Consider the following 23,391-nt stretch of genomic DNA (forward strand, 5'->3'; position numbering starts at 1 on the left):
AGGACCATGGCAGGGGGAGCAGAGAGTGGGAGGATGTGGGTGGCTGTTAGCACGGCATTTTGGGTGCTGCCAGCCAATCTTACTGCCCCGGGGCTGCTGCCATGCCTGCCCAGAAAGAGCAGGGGCTGGGCAAGGAGGTCCAGCACAGATCTGAGGCTGAGTCCAGAGCAGAGTCCCTGAGCAGGAGAGATGGCAGTAAGGCGTTGGAGAGTCACACAGCTTCCCAGGTGCCAAGGACATGCTGATTACCCACCTTGCCGTCCTTCCACCCTGGTCTTGCTTGGCCTCTCTGTTCCTGTCCTTTGGCTCCCTTCCCAGGTGGGTACAAAATGAGTAAAACCATCTGTTTTTGTGCCTGTGTCGGGGTTTTGACTTTGAATTTGCCTGGAGATGTGAACGAACATCTATTCATACCATCCAGGCCCTGTGACAGACCCAAGCAAAGTAGCAAACACCAATCTACCCAAGTCAAGGTGGATGAAACATTTTATTGGAGCTACAGGGACTCAGATGAGGGATTACTGATGGGGGCATGGGTCGTGCAGGCAGTATTACCATTGCAGAGGTAATGTCTCACACAATCTACAACACTGGGGTTCCTAAGAGACTTCTCTCTGCCTGGGTGACTTTAGAGAGGGACCCTCCCCTGGGTCTGCTGATCCTCAGTCATCCCTCAACACGAAGATGCTTCAGTTCAGACCAAACAGATACAGGAGACTACACACAAGATCATATTATCCACCCAACCCCCTCATTAGTTCTGAGACTTTTCTCCACTCTACAGTGCTGTTCTAACTCCTGAACGGCCATTTTAACTTTTTACAGAGGATAACCAGGAGCACTGGATGCCTACTGCTCTCCCACCCAAGCAAGTGCCAATTGGTCCTGGGGTTTTTCTCCAGGGCAATATTCATGAGAATTCCTGACCCCATATCATCTTCCTGGATCCCCAAGAAGGTTTCATGCTCTGTAACCATATAGTTGGGCTTTCCCATGAGACTGGGACCAAATAAGCACCCAGGAGAGGCTGTTCAAAGCTATTCCCACTGCATCAGAGGTCCCTTTCCTGCCTCTGCACAAGGGTGACTTAGGAGTAAGTTACACACTTCCTTGCTCTAGCTCTCGCGGGGCGCCCGCCCTGACCTATGACTGTGGTGCACCTCTACTGTGAAGACTCCATTTCTACACGAGTCTTAGAATTTTCAATAGTCCACACGTTCAGTGTGTGTGAGGAAAGCCTTTGTTTTGAGTTCACTTATCTTGTCTGCAAAGATCCTGAATCCTGTCTGAGCTGGAACTTCAGCTCACCAAGGTTGCGGATAGCTAACAGACTCCTAGTGAATGTGTGCAGGGTCCACTCGGCTGGGTTTCGTGCTCTCTTATCCCAGCACTAGAAAGATGAAACAGAGACCCTTAAAAAGGCAGCATGGAGCAGGAGGCCAACACCCAGAGGTCACCACCAGTTCTGCTGCATCTGAAAGGGATCGAAAGGGAGCCTTGGTCTTGGTAAATGAACTGCCAGGGTTGGCTTGTTCCTAAAGCAGAGTGAACTGGAGCCCTGCAGACAAAGGAAAAAAGATCACATTCTTGGTTCCCAAACAGAAGGGAGAGAGTAGGTGAAATGAAAGATAGAAAGACCAATTAACCTCTTGGCTATGCTGACGAAGTAATGGCCTGTCTTCTGGAAGCCCATGCCCTGGTACAGAGACATAGCGCTATACTGCATATTGCCAGTCACAAGGACAACATCCGTGTAGCCCTGGTCCCGTGCAAACTGGAGCACAATTCTGACCAGTGCTTTCGCTATCCCCTGTCCTCGATGCTGTGAGGACACAGACAGGCGGAAGAGCTGCAACTGCTTCCTCCCTGATGGAGGCTCCTTGACTGGCAGAGCAGCCACTATGCCCACCACCTGCCCCCCAGACTCAGCCACCCAGAAGGAGCCATGTGCATTCAGGTAAGACTTGGTGATGTCAGCCAAGTCGGCCTGCAAACATTTAGCCACATAATTTCTGCATGAAACCCAGAAAATGAGCCGCAGGCAAAGGAGAAAGAGGAAACTGTACACTGTGGCCAGGAGCCAAGAACCAGACACTAGGATTATGGTCACGGGCACCCCAGGAAAGAGCAGGAGAGAATGAGGCAGTGTCAGCACATGGTAGAAGGCAGCAGGGACATGCTCCTCCATGCCTCTGGAGAACAAGTCCAGGACTCTTCTGTGGTCCCTGTCCTGGAACTGTCTGATGTGATAAGGAGCCATGAGGAGACTTCTGCCTCTCAAGTATCAGTGATCACCAGGGACGTCCAGACCTTCTTGCACAGCTTCCTGAGCCCTGCAGGAAACAGAGGAAAGCAGGTCAGCCCCCAATGCCCTCCCAAACTCCCAGAAGCCAGTGAGACTCCATCCACAGGCAGACCTCTGTTGACACCCATCTTGGGACAACATGTCAGGTTGTCCTCACCTAATGACCCCATTTCTTCCCTTTTCTAGTCATGTGTCCCTGGGACATGTTCCATGACCTGTCTGAGCCTGTATGTCTTTCCCCTGTAGATCATGGTAAAACAACGCCTGGTTTCAAGGTTGGTTTGAAGATTTAACCCAGGAAGCTGTGTGCAGAGCCCTCCCTGAGATCCTCCTCCGGTTACAAGTTCTCTGACCTTTGGGACCTGAGGTGCCACACTGTGGAAAGATGTGCAGTTCTGAGATCTTCTGTTTCCTCTTAAGGGTCCAGACATTGAAAACGCCTGTGTTTCCAGGTACGAGCTTGAACAATTCCTCTTTTCAGAAACCAGAGAAATTTAGTCTACAGAAAAGCAAAGGATCAAAGAAAAATGTCTCCACCCATGGGACTCCAGACTCACAGAAAACCAAGTCTCACCTCTCTGTCCTCTCACCTAACACCACACATCCAAGTGTCCAGGATGGCCTCTACTTCTGATTATGTCCAGGAGAACCTGCCAGAGCATGCTTAACCTCTAGGGCACAGATCTGGCCTGGAACTTCATTGGCTGACTCCTGGACAACCTTAAACCAAAGGTCAGGAGCTGAAAAGTGAAAGGGAAGAGAACCCATATTTGTTTATCTCTTGATGACCCCAGGATTAACCTAGAGGGGAAACTGGCTCTGCCTGGCCCTGAGTTCCTAGTCATTTTGGGAAGAGTCTCCCTACTTTCTGTCCCTTTTAATCATAGCCTCTTACACCCAGTGTACTTTGCCATGTCTGGTTTCCAGCCTAGTCACTGACATTGTCACCTACCTCCTGGAAGAGGCCCGTGCTTGGGAGATGCTGAGCTTCTCTTTCTCTCTATGCTATGGTTGGTCCTGAGATAACAGATCCTGATCTTCCAAACTGACTTCCTGTCCCTCCTCCTGACCCTCAGGGATGCTGTCACTCAGCCTCCTTGCTGATGCACCTGCTTTACTGAATGTCTTTTCCTGCCCCTGCAGTGCTTTGGTCCAGGTAATCGGCCCCACAGTCAGCAGCTGACTGAGCTTGGCAGCCCCTTCAGAACCAAGACATCAAACTCTTCACAGATGACCTGAGGAACTCCTTCAACACACAAGGCAAGAGTGACATCATACTCTTCACACAGATTATCTGAGGAAGTATTCATCACACCAGGGAAGAGTGACATCATACTCTTCACACAGATTATCTGAGGAAGTATTCATCACACCAGGGAAGAGTGACATCATACTCTTCACACAGATTATCTGAGGAAGTATTCATCACACCAGGGAAGAGTGACAGAGGAGCTCCTTTTCTTGTAAGATACCCCAACACATGGATGCTCTTTCCCCTAGGACTGACCTACCTATCAGTGAGGGTCCTTCTGTCTGCACTCATGGCGTCCTACACAGGGTCATGATGTATCCAAGCCGGCACTTCTTTGGTGCTGTTAGCTTGGGCCTATTGTAGGCAGGGCCAGTGGGCTCCCAGGAGACATACAGTAAGGTGGAACACCACAGAATCTCCTCAGGAATCGTCATGTGTCAAAGTTGGGAGCTTTGGACATGGTCTAGGTAGCAGAAACAGGGCCACAAAGACAGGGAAGACAGGTACAACACAAGACCATGATGTAAGTTGGTACATTCTGGAGCATTTAACCTGGAACTATGGTTAGCCTCCACACCCAGATTCTTTAACAAACCGGGGGAGGGATGGCCAGGGAGCCATAATCTGCATGTTCAAATCAGAGGAGGACTTGAGGAACTGGTTCTTTCCTTCCACTGTGGGACCTGGCATTGACCTTAGCTTCCCTACAATGGAAAGAGTGGGAGAAGGAGGAGGCAGGCTCTCCATAGTGGATTTCGGTTGAGGCTGTGACTGTCCGCACTACCCATGCCCCTGCACAGGTCAGGCTGCTGCACTGCACCTCTAATGGCTGCACAGGGGAAGCTGCCCCAGGACACTCTGAAGGCCAGTGCTGGGATGGGCTGCCCAAGCCATCTCGCAAGCACTGCCGGTCACTAACACATTGTCCACTTTGACTGCTGCAGTGCTGGTGCATTTCATTAATTTGTGTCCTGAGGCTGATTTGTGAAGCTTTTACTTCTCTCCGTGGGGTGTGTGTGATCCCTGTGAGTCTCTGACCAAGAAAAGGAAAAAAGTGTTGCCATTTCCCCGGGAAGAAGTTAATGGAAGTGCCCATGTCTCTTAAAGGATTGTCTGAGCCCATGTAAGAACAATGTTCTCTTCAGTAACCAGGTAAGTTCAGAGCCTGGGGTATGCTTTGGAAGAGAAGCTCATTTCTTGCTGTAATGCACTGCTGGGAGAAAAGCAGATGAAGAAGCTAGGGATATGGCTCCATCAGAAGCTTACCATACAAGGTGACTCCCTTCTTTGGTCCTTCAGGCCAGCCTCAACTCTGTGTCCATGACCGGAAACTTGCAGCGGAACTCCAAGTGAAGCCCAGGACTCACAGACTTGGCACTTTCAGGCTTCCGTACAGGACATGATTTGTATGTGAGGAAGAGGCTCAGCCGACTTTCTTGCCGCTTTGGAGGGGACACGATACTCTCTGATTTATTCATCCACGCACTTGAAGTTCCAGCTCCCCCCGAACCTTACACTGCTTCTTCCAAGGAAGCTTGTTTGGGTGAGAAACTCTCCTCATCAATATCACACTGTTCATGTCTCAGGCTCCACAACCTAAGGTGGATGCTAAAGACAGAAATCGCAGGAACGTATTTTATATTAAAAATACGTTGCAGCTCCCTTTCCCTGCATTTGTATCTGTGCCTCTGTTCCTGGGGTCATGGACTCATTCAGTTGGAACAAAAGTGGCACAGCCATTGGCTCTGGTCACAGTCCCTCCATTGTGACAGAAACTCCACACAGTTTGCCCTTTCCAGCCTTGGAGACCCTTGTGCTTTGAGTTTATACCTGTCCACACATTTCTCTTTCCTTCATTGTTTTTGTTTGTTTTGTTTGGTTTTTTTAAATGAAAAGTATACAATAAGAAATTAACCTATGGCCACACTGTAAGACTTTGTAGCTGTGGCGCCATCAAAAGTGTTGGCCATAATCTTATTTCTCAAATCCCAGGCAGTCCCAGCGGACACTGCCTCCTTTTCTGTCTCCCCCAAACTCAAGCACCTCCATTCTGCAAGGTTAACTTGCAGTTTGGCCCATGGCTCACGGCATAGTTTCCTATTTACCGTGCTGATTTCCCAGCCCCAGTGCATCCTCCTTCTGGTATCAGCCCCTCTGACTTAGAGATGCCATCCCATCCATGGGTGCATGCAGCCATCAGCTCAGCATGGGCTGCAGCTTCGCATCCTCAAGGAAGAGATGGGGAAGCATTACTGACTTATGCAGAATTGGTTCAAGAGGACTGATGACATTTGCTCCCCTCCTTGAGATGGCTACATGGCACCTACATAAAGCACTGTTTAGGTCAGACATGTAAGTGTTGATATTAGCCTTGTGGGTGTAGAAAGCTCCGTGTCCCCTCTGTTATTCATCATGGAGCATGGCCTCTGCTGCTCCCCCTGTGGGGATCACAAGACAGGGAACACAGAAATAACTCTCCATGGCAGACAGAATTCCAACAGGACAACTGGTCACCCTGTCCTCTCAGCTGAAAGTGCAGCTGCTGAGCTCATAAGGACCATGGCAGGGGGAGCAGAGAGTGGGAGGATGTGGGTGGCTGTTAGCACGGCATTTTGGGTGCTGCCAGCCAATCTTACTGCCCCGGGGCTGCTGCCATGCCTGCCCAGAAAGAGCAGGGGCTGGGCAAGGAGGTCCAGCACAGATCTGAGGCTGAGTCCAGAGCAGAGTCCCTGAGCAGGAGAGATGGCAGTAAGGCGTTGGAGAGTCACACAGCTTCCCAGGTGCCAAGGACATGCTGATTACCCACCTTGCCGTCCTTCCACCCTGGTCTTGCTTGGCCTCTCTGTTCCTGTCCTTTGGCTCCCTTCCCAGGTGGGTACAAAATGAGTAAAACCATCTGTTTTTGTGCCTGTGTCAGGGTTTTGACTGAATTTGCCTGGAGATGTGAACGAACATCTATTCATACCATCCAGGCCCTGTGACAGACCCAAGCAAAGTAGCAAACACCAATCTACCCAAGTCAAGGTGGATGAAACATTTTATTGGAGCTACAGGGACTCAGATGAGGGATTACTGATGGGGGCATGGGTCGTGCAGGCAGTATTACCATTGCAGAGGTAATGCCTCACACAATCTACAACACTGGGGTTCCTAAGAGGCTTCTCTCTGCCTGGGTGACTTTAGAGAGGGGCCCTCCCCTGGGTCTGCTGATCCTTAGTCATCCCTCAACATGAAGATGCTTCAGTTCAGACCAAACAGATACAGGAGACTACACCCACTCCAGATCTTATATCTGTAATGCATCCCCTTCTATACCTCTTCTAAGTCTTGGAGCAAGTGATACATGTACACATCTATTTTCATTTACAATTCAACATCAGGCTATATCACAGATCACTCGCTGATTCTCAGCAATTGGACAAGGTCTGAGTCTCTGGAGTAACTACCACCCACTGTGAAAGGCTCCCTTTACCACTGAGGCTGGCACAGCAGTCATAGGGCATAAAAACAAATGTTTTGAAGGCAAGACCACACACTATACCTGTTTAATAAAAAATAAAACAATACTAGTAGTAGTCTACTTACTATGGCCTATGGCCTCCACACCACAGAATTGTGTCCTGGCTTAGAATAACGAATGGGAATGCTAACCAGCGGAGGTCTCAATCAGAAAGTATCTGTGCGCAAATATTACAATTCCACTATGGCACTATGACTAGTCTTGCATGTAACAACACAGCACACAGGCTGCAACAAATCTCCCTCAGGCCCTGAGCCTCTTGGCACGAGCACACAAGGCTCTTTCAGCCCAGCCTCTGCTTGACTCCTCCATGTTCTAAAACCAAACAATGTGATGTCCTCACACAGGAGTTCTCCAGTTCCTGCATGCAACCAAAAGCAGTGGCAACACATGTGCGACTCACTGGGCTTCAGGGTCTTTTCCAAAAATTCATGAAGGCTGCCTGTGCCTAGCATGGTAATCTTCACCCAACAACCTCATTAGTTCAGAGACTGCCTTTCTCCACCTTACAGTGCCGTTCTAACTCCTGAACGGCCATTTTAACATTTTACAGAGGATAACCAGGAGCACTGGAAACCATTGCTCTCAAACCCAAGGAAATGCCAATTGGTTCTGGGGTTTTTCTCTAGGGTGACCTTTGGATGATAATTCCGGAACCCATGTCCTTTCCCTGGATCTCCAAGAAGGTTTCATGCTCTGTATGCATTAGATTGGGCTTTCCCATGAGACTGGGACCAAATAAGCACCCAGGAGAGGCTGTTCAAAGCTATTCCCTCTGCATCAGAGGTCCCTTTCCTGCCTCTGCACAAGGGTGACTTAGGAGTAAGTTACACACTTCCTTGCTCTAGCTCTTGCGGGGCGCCCACCCTGACCTATGACTGTGGTGCACCTTACCATGGAGACTCCATTTCTACACGAGTCTTAGAATTTTCAATAGTCCACACGTTCAGTGTGTGTGAGGAAAGCCTTTGTTTTGAGTTCACTTATCTTGTCTGCAAAGATCCTGAATCCTGTCTGAGCTGGAACTTCAGCTCACCAAGGTTGCTGATAGCTAACAGACTCCTAGTGAATGTGTGCAGGGTCCACTCGGCTGGGTTTCGTGCTCTCTTATCCCAGCACTAGAAAGATGAAACAGAGACCCTTAAAAAGGCAGCATGGAGAAGGAGGCCAACACCCAGAGGTCACCACCAGTTCTGCTGCATCTGAAAGGGATCGAAAGGGAGCCTTGGTCTTGGTAAATGAACTGCCAGGGTTGGCTTGTTCCTAAAGCAGAGTGAACTGGAGTCATTGAGACAAAGGGAAAAAAGATCACATCCTTGGTTCCCAGACAGAAGGGAGAGAGTAGGTGAAATGAAAGATAGGAAGACCAATTAACCTCGTGGTTATGCTCATAAAGTGCTGGCCTGTCTTCTGGAAGCCCATGCCCTGGTACAGAGACATAGCGCTGTACTGCACACTGCTGGTCTGTAGGACAACATCCGTGTAGCCCTGGTCCCGTGCAAACTGGAGCACAGTTCTGACCAGTGCTTTTGCTATCCCCTGTCCTCGATGCTGTGAGGACACAGACAGGCGAAAGAGCTGCAGCTGCCTCCTCCCTGATGGAGGCTCCTTGACTGGCAGACTTCCCACTATGCCCACCACCTGCCCCCCAGACTCAGCCACCCAGAAGGAGCCATGTGCATTCAGGTAAGACTTGGTGATGTCAGCCAGGTCTGATTTCAAACACATAGCCACATAATTTCTCCATGAAAACCAGATAAGGAGCCGCAGGCAAAGGAGAAAGAGGAAACTGTACACTGTGGCCAGGAGCCAAGAGCCAGACACTAGGATTATGGTCACGGGCACCCCAGGAAAGAGCAGGAGAGAATGAGGCAGTGTCAGCACATGGTAGAAGGCAGCAGGGACATGCTCCTCCATGCCTCTGGAGAACAAGTCCAGGACTCTTCTGTGGTCCCTGTCCTGGAACTGTCTGATGTGATAAGGAGCCATGAGGAGACTTCTGCCTCTCAAGTATCAGTGATCACCAGGGACGTCCAGACCTTCTTGCACAGCTTCCTGAGCCCTGCAGGAAACAGAGGAAGGCAGGTCAGCCCCCCAATGCCCTCCCAAACTCCCAGAAGCCAGTGAGACTCCATCCACAGGCAGACCTCTGTTGACACCCATGAGGAAGCAGGACACTATCCTGGGACATGTCAGGTTGCCCTCACCTAATGACCCCATTTCTTCCCTTTTCTAGCCATGTGTCTCTGGGACATGTTCCATGACCTGTCTGAGCCTGTGTGTCTTCCCCTGCAGATCATGGTAAAGCAACACCTGTTTTCGAGGTTGCTTTGAAGATTTAACCCAGGAAGCTGTGTGCAGAGCCCTCCCTGAGATCCTCCTCCGGTTACAAGTTCTCTGACCTTTGGGACCTGAGGTGCCACAGTGTGGAAAGATGTGCAGTTCTGAGATCTTCTGTTTCCTCTTCAGGGTCCAGACATTGAAAAGTCCTGTGTTTCCAGGTACAAACTTGAACAATTCCTCTTTCCAACACCTGGAAAGATTCAGTCTACAGAAAAGCAAAGGATCAATGCAAAAACTTTCCCCCATGGGACTTCAGTGAATCCTAATGATCCAAACTGACTTCCTGTCCCTCCTCCTGACCCTCAGGGATGTTATCACTCAGCCTCCTTGCTGATGCACCTGCTTCACTGAATGTTTTTTCCAGCCCCTGCAGTGCTTTGGTCCAGGTAATCGGCCCCACAGTCAGCAGCTGACTGAGCTTGGCAGCCCCTTCAGAACCAAGACATCAAACTCTTCACAGAAGACCTGAGGAACTCCTTTAACACACAAGGCAAGAGTGACATCATACTCTTCACACAGATTATCTGAGGAAGTATTCATCACACCAGGGAAGAGTGACAGAGGAGTTCCTTTTCTTGTAAGATACCCCAACACATGGATGCTCTTTCCCCTAGGACTGACCTACCTATCAGTGAGGGTCCTTCTGTCTGCACTCATGGCGTCCTACACAGGGTCATGATGTATCCAAGCCGGCACTTCTTTGGTGCTGTTAGCTTGGGCCTATTGTAGGCAGGGCCAGTGGGCTCCCAGGAGACATACAGTAAGGTGGAACACCACAGAATCTCCTCAGGAATCGTCATGTGTCAAAGTTGGGAGCTTTGGACATGGTCTAGGTAGCAGAAACAGGGCCACAAAGACAGGGATGACAGGTACAACACAAGACCATGGTGTAAGCTGGTACATTCTGGAGCATTTAACCTGGGACTATGGTTACTTGGGGTGGGGTGGGGAAGTGAGCTTTAAGGAGAAAGAGGAAAGGCATTCTTGGTGGGGTCTTATATTGAAAATTCTCAGGAGTTTTAGGGCTTGAAGGATCAGGAGAAGCCTTCAGAACTTGAAAGGAAATTGTAAGAAAGACCAGAAGATGTAGGAGAGAGGATGAGAGGTGGTGAGGATTTCCAGGGAGGACTAGGGATTGAGGCTCTAGGAGAGCTTAGTTCATCTCTTGCCATCAGTGAGGGAGCTTCTCAGGATGAAGGGTGAGAGAGACTCCCCTGAGCAGGACTAAAGAGGAGCCCGAAGACGGTATGGTCATTGTTTCATGGGAAAGATACCACACATAGAGGGGGTACATTAGGATGTGGGAGAAAGGTGGGAGGGAGGAAGGGGAGAGAGAACAAGTTCAAGTGTATGAAGCATGCAGCCTTACAAGGAGCAAAGAGAAATCCTTTTAACTGTGGGATGCGTGTACTGGGTGTATGTTTATATGACTTGATCTATATGTGACAATCAATCGGAGAGAGAGAAAGATGGCAAGACTTCCCCAAAGGCAGTGATGCATCTGAGCTAGAGAAGGCCCAGGCTCAGGTACAAAGTGCTCTGAAGGCAGCTGGGCCAGGAGAGCAACCTTGCTGGAAAGAAATCAAGCTACCTGTGGGTAAACAACATGTGAGGCCTGGTTCTGATGTGAGTCTGCCTGAAACAAAAGGCTTTCCTTCTGTTAATCCCCTCAGGGCTGTGGTTTGCCATTGCCTTGCATTGCATGGTCTGTGGGCACTTCATGGTTTATATGGTCTAAAGGACAGCAATGTCTGAGGTGACAAAGGAATAATTTGGGTTGGCAGGGAACCAGGAGACACAGAGGTAGCTGAGAGCAGAGTAAAGATGTCAAGACCTCTGAGCCTCCACCATGTAGACATACATTTTGGAGCCACAGTGACGGTAGATTTAACCCAATTAGGGTGGGGGGTGCACACTGAGCCCACATCTGTGGCAGAGTAACCGAGATCCTGCTGGGGTGAGGCCATGTTGGGAAAACTCATGGTTCGTCTGTCAATGCTGCCTTCAGCTTTCTTGCACAGGGCAAACCAGAAGCTGGAACCAGGGTCCTGGAGGACAGTGCTGTTACCACCTGAATGGCAAACGTTCCCCAGAGGGTTATGTGTTTTAGCGTTTGTTCTCCAGAGGGTGTCATTGTTTTGGTAGGTTGTAGACTCTTTTAGGCCAGGGTAGCATTAATGTGGGACCACAGGGGTAGACTAGAGGGTTACAGCCTCCTCAGCTTGGGACCTGAGTTCTGTTCCCTGCTGCACCTGGATGTAAGCTGCATGCCAAACCCTGAAGTTACTCCTGCTACGCCTCCAGATCCCCCCCCCCCACGAACTGATACTCATACTCATACACACACAAACTGAGGCTAAGTCGATCCCCATTTTTTAAAAAAGCCTATTTGTGGTCTCTTGTGCTCCTGGAATTGAGTCCATGCCCCCTAATAAGGATGCAGAACCTGCAGAGGCAGGCCCTTGCTGCCCATCACCCACTCTCTTCCTTGGGTCTCCTTAAGAATAGTGCATTGATCTTATCCCACTCCCGGCCTCCACAATACCAAGAACACACGAGGTACAGGAGGTCTCCATCCAACATCCGGTCCTGGAAACTCACTATCCTCAGAAATGCTTGTGAAATGGTGGAGGCTGTTAATCCTGCTCCAGGCTTCCAAGCACTCCTGAAGCTCTTTCAGTGCAAAACACTCACTCACCTCCCCACGTGGGTGCCTCCCTAATTCCTCCAGAGAGCCCACTTGATAAAGAGTCCAGAATATTCTTGAAAAGAACCGCGACTCTTGGGCTGCTCAGTGTTTAAGAGCACTGACTGCTCTTCCAGAGGTCCTGAGTTCAAATCCCAGCAACTACATGGTGGCTCACAACCATCTGTAATGGGATCTGATGCCCTCTTCTGGTGTGTGTGAAGACAACTACAGTGTACTTAATAAATAAATAAATCTTAAAAAAAAAAAAAAAAGAACCGTGACTCTTCCCTTGGTGATTATCCTCTCCCCACCCCAGGGAGAGCCTGAGGGTCTCTAATGAGAGCCATGATGTTGGCTAAGAACAAAGGCACGACTCAAAAACACCATTTCAATTTCCACTGGAAATTGCCAGAAGAGCACCTGTTTTCCTCTGAGTCAGCAAGCCATGCTCTGCAGTGAGGAAGACTTATCTGAAGGAAGGTGCAGACGACGCCCACCAGGATCCGAAAGACTTCCTTAGCAGCTCAGCAGCTCAGCAGCTCTCTACCTGGACAGGAACTGGACTCCCGGAAGTAGCAGATTCTTTCCATGAGGAAGATATTCTTGGGCTGACGGAGACTGAGGGTGAGCTTTGCTCTCAGGAACTGACGCAACAAATGCTCCAACTCCGCTGCGGACTCTTATCTTGTGAGATGGAACTCAGACTTCTGGTCCAAGTTCACTGCGTGCGCTCTCCAAGGCCAAGGGTGGGGAACAGGTGAAAGGGGTCCGCGGCTCAGCACTGCACGGCTCGGCGCCTCGCTACGCGCCGCCCCCTGGAGGCAGTACACGAGGATGAAGCAGGAGGAGAGAGCTGAGGCCAATGAAGATCTTGTGCTTGCAGGAGACAGTGTCTGTGTGGTGTCCATTGGTTTCTAGGGCTTCCTGCTCAGTGGCTACTCAGCCTTTGCCCTAAATCACGTTGTTTCCAATTAAAAAAATACAACCAAGCACTTCACAATTTAAGGGATTATAATTCTGTGTATACAACGCCCCCCCCCCCCCCCCCAGGTCATGAAAACATAGTCCATTAAGAATCAAAGAGCTGTCAAACAACGGGAGCAGTGTTATTGGCTCACAGAAAACCAGCGATCACACACTGATGTATGACAGCGCTTCAGGCTCTGAGTAATCCTTTTGCTTGCTGACCCATGTCAGATCTGGTGGCTACCATCTGATTTCCCACTACAAACTGGAAAATGATGATTAAACTCCACCGAAAGTATGTTCAACCCTTTGCAAGGGAAACTTGTCTGTGAAAGAAAGGAAGCACACGACTGAGGAAGAAGGCAGGTCAGGAGATGTTTCAGACATAGAAAACACTAGTTCCTTGTTTTCCTTTGCTGTCAGGGGTTTTGAAAGCCGTCTTAGCAAATGTCACTTCAATTCTGATAACCTTGAAGAGGGAGGGGAGAAATAATACCTAACATCTCAAATAGACGGACATCAGGTTTGTCTAAAATTCTTCCTGAAATAACAAGTACCTAGGGAATCAAGACTGTTAGGGGCCGGGAAGGCGATGCTCAGTAAAGCCCTTGCTGGATTAACATGAGCACCGCGATGGGGAGAGCCTCCACACCCAGATTCTCCTTTAACAAACTGGGGGGGAGGGGTGGCCAGGGAGCCATAATCTGCATGTTCAAATCAGAGGAGGACTTGAGGAACTGGTTCTTTCCTTCCACTGTGGGACCTGGCATTGACTTTAGCTTCCCTACAATGGAAAGAGTGGGAGAAGGAGGAGGCAGGCTCTCCATAGTGGATTTCGGTTGAGGCTGTGACTGTCCGCACTACCCATGCCCCTGCACAGGTCAGGCTGCTGCACTGCACCTCTAATGGCTGCACAGGGGAAGCTGCCCCAGGACACTCTGAAGGCCAGTGCTGGGATGGGCTGCCCAAGCCATCTCGCAAGCACTGCCGGTCACTAACACATTGTCCACTTTGACTGCTGAGTGCTGGTGCATTTCATTAATTTGTGGTCTGAGGCTGATTTGTGAAGCTTTTACTTCTCTCCGTGGGGTGTGTGTGATCCCTGTGAGTCTCTGACCAAGAAAAGGAAAAAAGTGTTGCCATTTCCCCGGGAAGAAGTTAATGGAAGTGCCCATGTCTCTTAAAGGATTGTCTGAGCCCATGTAAGAACAATGTTCTCTTCAGTAACCAGGTAAGTTCGGAGCCTGAGGTATGCTTTGGAAGAGAAGCTCATTTCTTGCTGTAATGCACTGCTGGGAGAAAAGGGGATGTAGGAGCTAGGGAAAAGCGCTTGCCACAGAAACTTTAGGACCTGAGTTGGATTCCTAGCAGCCATGTTTAATACTGAGCCGATGGTGGCTAACTCTTGTAATTCTGGGTCTGAAGAGGCAGAGACTAGAAAATTCCTAGGACACTTTGCAGGCAATGTACCCTAAGACATGAGTCCCAGGTTCCTGTTAGGAACTGTTTCAAGAAGAAGGGGTGGCCTCCTCCAACCTCTGCACACATGTGCACCAACCTCCATGGGCTTGGAGGTGAAGAGACAGAAGTTGTAGTTTCGTGGGTCACATGTATTTGCCTCCTTGGATAAGAAGCCAGCAGGAATAAGGTGGAGGAGGGGCTGTGTAAACCAGTGGTCACTGTTACTTCCCAGGATTCAGAAAGACAAGCAAGGCTTTGTGTCAACAGAGAGGAGGTGTCTTTGGCATACCCCATTCACCATTGAGAACCCAGCCTGCCCTAAGCCTCCATTTGCGTTTTAGGAGAACCCAATGCCTCAGAGGCTTTGTGTATGGCCTCTGCTGCCAACCTCCTTCTTACCCATCCCAAGCTGTCTGTTCAGCAGCCTGGAGCTGTGCTGGCTCATGGCCACTCTGGCTTTGTTGTTCTGTTTTTCCTGGCTTTGCTGCAACTCTGTTCAGCCACCCAAGAGAGTAAAGCATGGCCTTCAAAATTTAGATGCATCACAACTGGCTGTCCTGGATGCCTTCACAGCCTTTTGTGCCCAGGTCAGCACTGCCCTCCCTCCCACCCTTCACTTGGGTTTGGCCTTGGGGATAGGGTGGGAGGCCTGGGAGAGATCGGAAGATGGAGGCAGAGAGTGAGCTAGTGCTTCGTCTGGGACCTCCTTGAGGACAAGGTCTATTCCCAGCCACCAGGTTCCCCAAACCTTCCCTCCCTTCCTGTCCAGAACAGGCAGCCTTGATGACTTCATACTTCTGCTCCTCCTCTTCAGACCCGTGGTCACCGCATGCTGGCTTTAGCGCATCCTGGGTATGAGTCCTGCCTGTCCCTGTGGTGCTCAACTCCCAGTCATTGTCTCTCAGTCCCTGAGGTAATCCACTAGCAAAGTGAGAAGGGCTGTTGTGGCTCAGAGGTTTGGAGGGTCTAGCCCAGGTAGATCCAGGTGCCCTGAGAAGGCCCTGAAGGAGGAACCCCTGCAGGCTTCATAGGCAGCTCAGACACTGGTCAGGGGATTGTCCCTAAGACCTTGGGCTGTGTGGGCTGGGAAGAGATGAATCCTTGGTAGGTGGCCTTTGGATTTCTCTCAACAGAGCCCCAGACTAGGTCCAACTTTGATCCTAGGAAGGGCTGAGCAGTCCAGAGCTGGTGAAGAGTAGTGGGTATAGCAGGTGTCCTACCCCTGTTGTAGAGACAGACACCTTGGCAAGTAGAAGCTAACATGCTATGTTTTGTCCCCTACAATGTGTGGAAGAACCTACCTAAGAAGTCCTGGCGTCCAGGGGCAGGGGTAGCTCCTCTACAGAGGCTCCCCTCAGATATGGCTCCATACGTGGTCACATAGACCAGAGCCTTCTTCTTCCCAGAGGCCCAGTGAGCCAAAAAACATCTTCTAATTTGTATTCTAGCTGTGTGTGGCCATCTTTTTTGGGTAGAGGACATACTACAGTGCCATTAAGTGCAGCGTAGAGAGTATTCCCACAGCCCTAGAGCCACTGTGTAGAGACCAGGCTGGGTGGACCATGTTAAAATTGGTGCATTTAAAAACAAAGATATCCAACCTTGACGGCCTTTCTGCAGGGGTAGGAAAGAAAATATTCATGGCTGAACACGGGCTACCCCAGTATGATGCCAGCACTGCATTTAAATGGCAGTGTTCCAGACTTAATGAAACTTCACTGTGTCATACTACATGCAGCTACACCGACCCCATGCTTCTGAAAACAACAGACTGTGATGGAGGATAGCACTCACCTTGATCTATCCATGGCATGAAGGAAACAGTGTGAAGCAAAGCAACAAGAGACTCATATCTTGATGAGTGAGCCTTACGTGTCATACTTAAGTGATCGAGGTAGGCTTCCCATGTTCTCACAGTCTAGGAAGTAGGCACTAATCCTCTGGGTGACTGCATCTCTAGAGGGCACAAAGGATCTTGAGAAGACTGATCGCCTGCAGCTTGTGAGCACTGTTAACTGGTAAGGTTTACACCCATCTCCAAGGAGCAGAGGAGACATTTACAATGACAAGCATTGTGAGGCTTTTCTTACAGAAATATGAAGATATTCCAGATTGGACACTGACTGCCAGATAAATTATACCATCCAAGTCTATCTTAGTTGAATTAGTGAGTTTATTGAGCTGTGTATAAGAATGAGAACAAGGAGTTACTTACAGGAGCATGGATGACTCAAAGGCAGCTTCATCACTGGAAAGGCACAGGCATGACTTACAAAACATCCATTCATTCTGGAGCCCTGCACCACTTCCAAGCAGCTCTGAAGGTAAGTCTCTTCTCTCCAGCAGTAGCTGCTAATAGAACCTTGGGGTGGGCCTCAGTGAATCCTTTAAGTTTCAGGTGCTTCCTGATCTTGTTAAGTTGTCTCACCTCTTGAACCTGTCTTACTTACAAGTCTCATGAGCTTTCAGAAAGTAGCTATTTCCTAGGAAATAAAATGAAAGGGGTAGCGTTTCATTTCTTAGGAAATAGCTACATAGCAAGTTTACTGCAGAGTGCGCTGCTGTAAGAGAAAGTGATAAAGGCACTTTTTTTCTAACTTCCAAATAAGGAGACTATAGTGACTATATGCACACCCATATTCTACTTCTGAGGAGTCAGAGATCTTCTCTACCAGGATAACAGGGTTCTTGGGTTCTAAACACAGGCGATAGTTAGAAATGTACTTTTATTGAAGCCTGGGGGTAAATGAGCTTTCTTAGTATTTTGTATAACTCTGCACATCTTTCTAATGAAAATCTCTACTCTGAGGATGTAAACATGAGCTAAAACACCTCAAGACCCTGGGATGCTGATCTTTTCCCCAAACACCCTTCTGATACTTGCATCAGTATCCAGTCCTGGGGAGCTCCTGGCTTGTTTGTGGGCTGGGCTCGGCTGTAGTGATGCCTGTGTGAGTGAAGACAGTAGAATAAGAAACTCAGTGTATCCATGTGTGAACCTGGCAAAGAATTAAAACAAAGGTGTCATTCACTGAGTCTGAGAAGGACAATGACCAGAGGCCAAAGCTCATGGCTTCCTGAAATGTAGGAACAGAGAGAGAGAGAGAAACCTTCATGTTCACTTCCCATGTTTACATTCAACCAACTAGGTGTCCTGGCGGTAGGTGAACTCCAGCCTTACAGAAACTTCTGGTCCACACTCAAAAGTGAAATACATACATTAGTATTTTGCACGGTTTCTAATACAACAGTAATATCGGGCTAGGTATATGAAACACAGGCACCCCAGACACCTCGAATGCAGCAGAGCCCCCACACCCCCTGTCAGCCATCACATGCATTAGAAGCTGGTGTGCAGCAACAAGCTTTTATTGTTAATCACACTGACATGACAGGGTTCACTGGTTCCTGTAGCAGAGTTTAGAGAAGCATGCTTGCTCCACAGGAACTCAAGGTCACAGCCCCCTTTCCTAGGCAGAAGGGAAGGGATACTTTAATTGAATTGTCCGAATACCCACTAACCTCCAGAACATAGTCAGGAAGCGTTGGCCTGTCTTCTGGAAGCCCATGCCCAGGTAGAGGGTCATAGCACCTTGTTGCAAGGTACTGGTCTCAAGGACAACATCAGTGTAGCCCTGGTCCCGTGCAAACTGGAGGACAGTTCTGACCAGTGCTTTCGCTATCCCCTGTCCTCGATGCTGTGAGGACACAGACAGGCGAAAGAGCTGCAGCTGCTTCCTCCCTGATGGAGGATCCTTGACTGGCAGAGCAGCCACTATGCCCACCACCTGGTTTCCAGACTCAGCCACCCAGAAGGAGCCATGTGCATTCAGGTAAGACTTGGTGATGTCAGCCATGTCTGTCCGCAAACATGTAGCCACATACTCCTTCCAGGGCTGTCCAGCAAGGAACCGCAGGAGTAGGAGCAGAAAGAAGATGCATACAACAGCCAGCAGCCAGGAGCCAGACACCAGGACCAGGGCAAGGGGCACCCCAAGTAAGAGTAGGAGGGTTCGGGGCAGCATAAGCATGTGGCGGAAGGTGGAGGGGATGTGTTCTTCCATGCCCTTGGTGAACACATCCACGACACTTTTGTGGTCGCTGTCTTGGTACTGGCGGATGTGATAAGGAGCCATGGGAGACTTCTGGGTCTCAAATCTTGGCATCCAGGAGAGACAGCTATACCTATCCCTGAACCCTGCAGAAGAGAGAAGCCATGTGAGTCTCCTGAACTTCCCTTTCCCAACCTCCCAGGACCCATGTAGGCCCTGTTCAAAGGTGTATTTTTCTGCTGTCACCATAAAGGAAGCCGGACACTAACACTGAGAGGAAGAACCTGAAGTCCCCCTGCACCCTCCGTTTTCGTCGCTAGCCACTGGGTGCTCTTATTCTCTCTGATCAGGTGTGTCCATCTGTCCATCAGGGAAACGGAACATTTGGTTTTAACGCTCTGACCTGTGGGCAGCATGCCCACGATAAATTGCCGCTATCCCCTTACTCAGTTACAGGCTCTTTGGTCTTTGGTATTGAGATGGCACCTTTGTGCTGGAAGATGTGATGTCCCAAGAACTGTGTTTCCTAGTCACAGCCCTGCCTCACAGAGCTGTGTTTCCAAGCTCAAGTTCCAGCAAAGCCTTTCTCCTCACTAGAAAGACTTGATGTGGTGACCAAGGGTTAACTCCAAGCGCCCACCCTTAGATATTATTGTGCAATACAAGCCCCAGCTTTGCCTCTCTTCCTCTCACCTGCTAACACAGAGCCAGGAGTGTCTGGAATGGTTCCTACTTCTAAGTCACACTAAGAAGAAACTACTGCCCTCCCTCTGGGCAGTAGAACTGCGGAGGAAATGCCTTGGGTGGCTCCAGAATAATTGTAAACCAAAGGCCCAGAACTGGACTGAGAAGGTAGCACACATCCATCTTTCCTTGTGACCCCATCAAATACACCTGGACAGGCAAGCTCTGGAGTGGTACATTGGGCCCCACCATTATGAAGCCCACCACCATCTTGTTTCCTTCACTTCTTATTGGTTTTCTCCAATTCTCATCCTGGATATCTGAATGTGCTTGCTATGATAGTGTCTCTTTCTATGGTGTGTGTGTGTGTGTGTGTGTGTGTGTGTGTGTGTGTGTGTGTGAAAAGCAACCCTTTACAGGGGGCCATCCAAGACCCTTGAACGTATCAGGTATTTACATTATGATTAATAACAGTAGCAAAATTAGTTATGTTTGGGGGTCCCCACAACAGGTGGAACTATATTAAAGGTTTGAGAAGCATTGTTAGATTTGGTCACTGGCTATGTGCTCATACCTCCTGCCTCAGTAAGGGCCTTTATAGCAGTGTTCACCCCTGCCTTGGCTGTAGCTACTCCTACTGAAATGGATCTGTAGCCTACACTGACCTCCCCACTCCTTAGCCACAGTGTGAAGGAGGCAACTCTTGTGTTTCATGAGCCCCTTTCCATCCCAGTAGATCTGCTTTCCAAATAACAGTCCCCAGGTAGGGCATCTGCTGGAGTTCTGAGCCATGCTCACACACAGGGATCTTCTCACACCAGCTAACAGCAGCATCACTATACCGGTATGGGCAAGAGTGGCTTACCTGACTCTCTTTTCCACGTAAACATGAGAAATTTTATTTAAAGAAAATATGAGAATATTTTTGTAAGGACAAAAGGGGAATGCCACCATGCCCAGTGAAAGGGAATATTTCAGAAATTGAAGGAATTTAGTGTGGTAAAATAGGGTTTTGCCTTGGATAATAATGACTAGATTTTTTTTCCCCAAATGAAAACAAAACAAAACAACAACAACAACAAAAATGAGGGTAAAGCCAGGCAGTGAGCGGCAAATGAAGGGCACAAAGTCTTCAGGGACAACCTACGATGGTGCAGTCCTGTGCTGCTACTGGGGTTCCTTAAGTCAAAATTAAGCTCATCTACACGACCCAACGGCCCACAGTTTAAAACAGTGGGTTCTTGTTAGACTGTAAGATATTAATCTCCTCTCAGCATTTGTAAAAAGTACTTAAAAATGCAAACATTTTAATTAACTACTTCTGCTTTTTGTTATCTTTGTCAAAAATTTAACTAGGTAGAGAACCCATCTTAAGCTGATGCTCATTAGGTCTAATTTGTTTTTGTTAACCTCTCTAAATAACCACTTTTATAAGTAATTTTCCCAGTAAATTTAACACCCTATGCATCTGTGTAGCAATCTACGTCTGACCTTGTTTGTAGTTACAGACATTTAATTCATGTAGAATGATTGACACAACACATTTTATACAGAAGTTGTAATGTATACTTATGACCATATAATTCTTTTGCTATTTGTACTATTTTTAACCAGTATCATTCAGAATTAAAAACAAAACCAATCACAATTAGTACTGTTATCTAAAATCCTGGTGTATATGTCTTCACCTTGACAGAAGACATACTTTATTGCTATATTCATAATTTATTTATTGCATCTGTGTATAATCATTGACACTGTTCCCCATTATGGGTCTAAAGTTTATTTTTAAATAGTTAATGCTGTAGACCTTTTACCTTACCTGGCCAAAGAACCAAAATTTTGCTTCAAAACCAAAACTAGGCAGATTAATAAATAATGGGGGGAGGATCTTTAGTTCTGTGTAATTCTTCCATGTGGTGACGCAAACTGATGTGTGTGTGTGTGCGTGCAAGCGCGCGTGCACGCACGCACGCGTGAAGCTGTGAGTGTTGTACTATTTTTAACCAGTATCATTCAGAATTAAAAACAAAACCAAATCACAATTAATACTGTTATCTAAAATCCTGGTGTATATGTCTTCACCTTGACAGAAGACATACCTAATTGCTGTATTCATAATTCATTTATTACATCTGTGTATAATCATTGACACTGTTCCCCATTATGGGTCTAAAGTTTATTTTTAAATAGTTAATGCTGTAGACCTTTTACCCTACCCAGCCAAAGAACCCAAATTTTGCTTCAAAATTGTGAGTGGAGGTTAGAAGGCAAGCTTGTGGAGTTGGTTCTCTCCTTCCTCCTTAGGTGGGCTCAGGGGATTTTATTCAGGTCTCAAGCTTGCTGGGCTATCTTAATGGATTACATACTGAATTTTAACACTAGCTTTCCTTAAATGTTTGCTCATTAGTTCTGTGTGGTGTTCTTTAAGAATTAATATGGCTACCGTCTACAGACATTTTTGCAAAAATACAGCCTCTAATGGACATCCCCATTAGTGTTTTTGGAGATGCTAAGATAGTACCAACTGGATAAACAAAATGTAAAAAAATTGACAAGGTAGGATTCTAGGGTTTATTGGCATTAATTCCTTGACATCTGTCACTCATTCACACCTTCAACACTGAATCAGATCTGTTGGGACAGATCTCATCCCAAGGATGAGAGACAAGATCAAACCACCATAGCCAAGCAATAGTATCTTCAGAGAACATTCTTCAGAGATGTGGAAAGATTTGTCAGTACCAGAACCAAGTCACAGTGGCATGATGTTGCTTGTCTGCAATTCCAGTACTTGGGAAGCTGAAACAGAAAGGCTGACAACTGCAGGACAGCCTGGCCCTCATGAGTAAGGGCCAAAAGTAAAGCAGAGAAGTTAAAGAGAAATGGTTTTTATACATTTTATACCTGACACATTTTCCAACCTTGGTTCATACTTTTATTGTTTATATTTGCTTCAGAACAAGGCATATTTCAGAAATTCTCACTCCAAGTCACAGCTGCTTCTGTTACACATATGCTGTGTTCTGACACACATCTTTTTGTGCCAGAGAATTTTCTTACAAGTAAGAAGTCATTCTGACAATCAACCAGGTACACGGTGTCAGGATCTCATTTTTTAATATGACACAGATCTCAGAGTTGCTACTGACAGCGGAGAATGATTGGGGACAGATAGGGACACTTTCATATTCTGTATTATGAAGACACCCATACTCCACACTGAGGAAAGGAACCTAGTGCTGACACCCTCTTATTTGTTTTGAGTTAACCTCCCAGGTACCTCTGGAGGAGTATAAGGTTGATCTCAGTAGAAACTAATTAGACTCTGAGTTTCAACGTGCCTAGATCCAAACATCTGCAGATGAGAAAGAGTGCAGAAAGCTAACAAAGCAAATATCATCTGCCCAGCGAGGCAAAATGGAGCTCCAGGATTATTGGCTGTCTTTGCCTATGGCCCAATCTCCTCCTTTATATAATCTGCTGGGTGGAGATGGTATAAAATACATGTCTTTAGGGTAATTAATCTACATTCTTAAGACTGTTGGCTCTCTCTGGATAAACTGTAATATTATGATTCAAGCCCTTTATTCATTGGGTTCGCTGACAGGTAGCAAGAATCAAAATCTGATTTTACTATCTAGGTGGCCATCCTTTCCACGAGCAGTACCCTGGTCTTGCACAATTTCCTGAGGCTGATGGATTTTGGGGACTTGATCCCAGTATCACGTCCTTCTGTCTGCTCAAGAAATTTGCCTTTTTCCTCTGTCACAGCTGTGAGAGTCCACTTGTCTCTAGATCTCCAAGCACCGAAAGAGCTCCTTCAAAGTAGGACCCAAGCACGCCACATCCCCGTTTTTACCTGAGAGCATACTCGGGTAAACAGAGTCTCAAAAGCTGATGAATTGTAACTCACGTCCTGGTGAATATTTTTCTTTTCACAGGAAAAGGGCATTCAACACAGGCTAAGAACAAAGCTGACACTCAATACCATACCTCAACTACTAGGCCCAACCTGTAGGGTGCTTTCTGCTTCCGAAGCCGGGACAAAGCAGAAGTAGCTATCCTCAGCCTCCGCCACAAGCGCCTAGCATTAATAGTAGTTTGCTGAAGTTCATA

At 48.0% G+C, this 23,391-nt stretch overlaps 3 protein-coding genes across 4 annotated transcripts; all 3 read right to left on the minus strand.

Moving 5' to 3' along the window:
* Positions 1–468: 468 nt before the first annotated feature.
* Nat8f2 (N-acetyltransferase 8 (GCN5-related) family member 2) lies at positions 469–3,705 on the minus strand. 2 transcript variants are annotated; one of them, XM_006236799.5, is made up of 3 exons: positions 2,880–3,705; positions 2,659–2,778; positions 469–2,333 (listed from the first exon to the last, which is right to left on the minus strand). In XM_006236799.5, the coding sequence occupies exon 3, from the start codon at positions 2,258–2,260 to the stop codon at positions 1,580–1,582; it is 681 nt and encodes a 226-aa protein (XP_006236861.1). In that variant the 5' UTR covers positions 2,261–2,333; positions 2,659–2,778; positions 2,880–3,705; the 3' UTR covers positions 469–1,579. The 2 variants fall into 2 exon arrangements, with proteins under 2 accessions (XP_006236861.1, NP_001166920.1); NM_001173449.2 differs by lacking the exon at positions 2,880–3,705.
* A 2,871-nt stretch (positions 3,706–6,576) lies between these two features.
* Nat8f4 (N-acetyltransferase 8 (GCN5-related) family member 4) lies at positions 6,577–13,086 on the minus strand. Its single transcript, XM_006236818.4, has 3 exons — positions 12,530–13,086; positions 9,480–9,625; positions 6,577–9,139 (listed from the first exon to the last, which is right to left on the minus strand). The coding sequence occupies exon 3, from the start codon at positions 9,064–9,066 to the stop codon at positions 8,386–8,388; it is 681 nt and encodes a 226-aa protein (XP_006236880.1). The 5' UTR covers positions 9,067–9,139; positions 9,480–9,625; positions 12,530–13,086; the 3' UTR covers positions 6,577–8,385.
* Positions 13,087–16,691: 3,605 nt separating this feature from the next.
* Positions 16,692–23,377, minus strand: Nat8f1 (N-acetyltransferase 8 (GCN5-related) family member 1). The gene is made up of 2 exons (NM_021668.3): positions 23,269–23,377; positions 16,692–18,734 (listed from the first exon to the last, which is right to left on the minus strand). Exon 2 carries the CDS (start codon positions 18,700–18,702, stop codon positions 18,007–18,009), a length of 696 nt encoding a protein of 231 aa, NP_067700.2. The 5' UTR covers positions 18,703–18,734; positions 23,269–23,377; the 3' UTR covers positions 16,692–18,006.
* Between the last annotated feature and the right edge of the window lie 14 nt (positions 23,378–23,391).

This window comes from Rattus norvegicus, chromosome 4 (genome assembly GCF_036323735.1).
Source record: "Rattus norvegicus strain BN/NHsdMcwi chromosome 4, GRCr8, whole genome shotgun sequence".
Lineage (NCBI taxonomy): Eukaryota > Metazoa > Chordata > Mammalia > Rodentia > Muridae > Rattus > Rattus norvegicus.

Coding starts and splice junctions, on each gene's coding strand:
- Nat8f2 (XM_006236799.5), bottom strand. CDS start 2,260: ATGGCTCCTTATCACATCAGACAGTTCCAGGACAGGGACCACAGAAGA.
- Nat8f4 (XM_006236818.4), bottom strand. CDS start 9,066: ATGGCTCCTTATCACATCAGACAGTTCCAGGACAGGGACCACAGAAGA.
- Nat8f1 (NM_021668.3), bottom strand. CDS start 18,702: ATGCCAAGATTTGAGACCCAGAAGTCTCCCATGGCTCCTTATCACATC.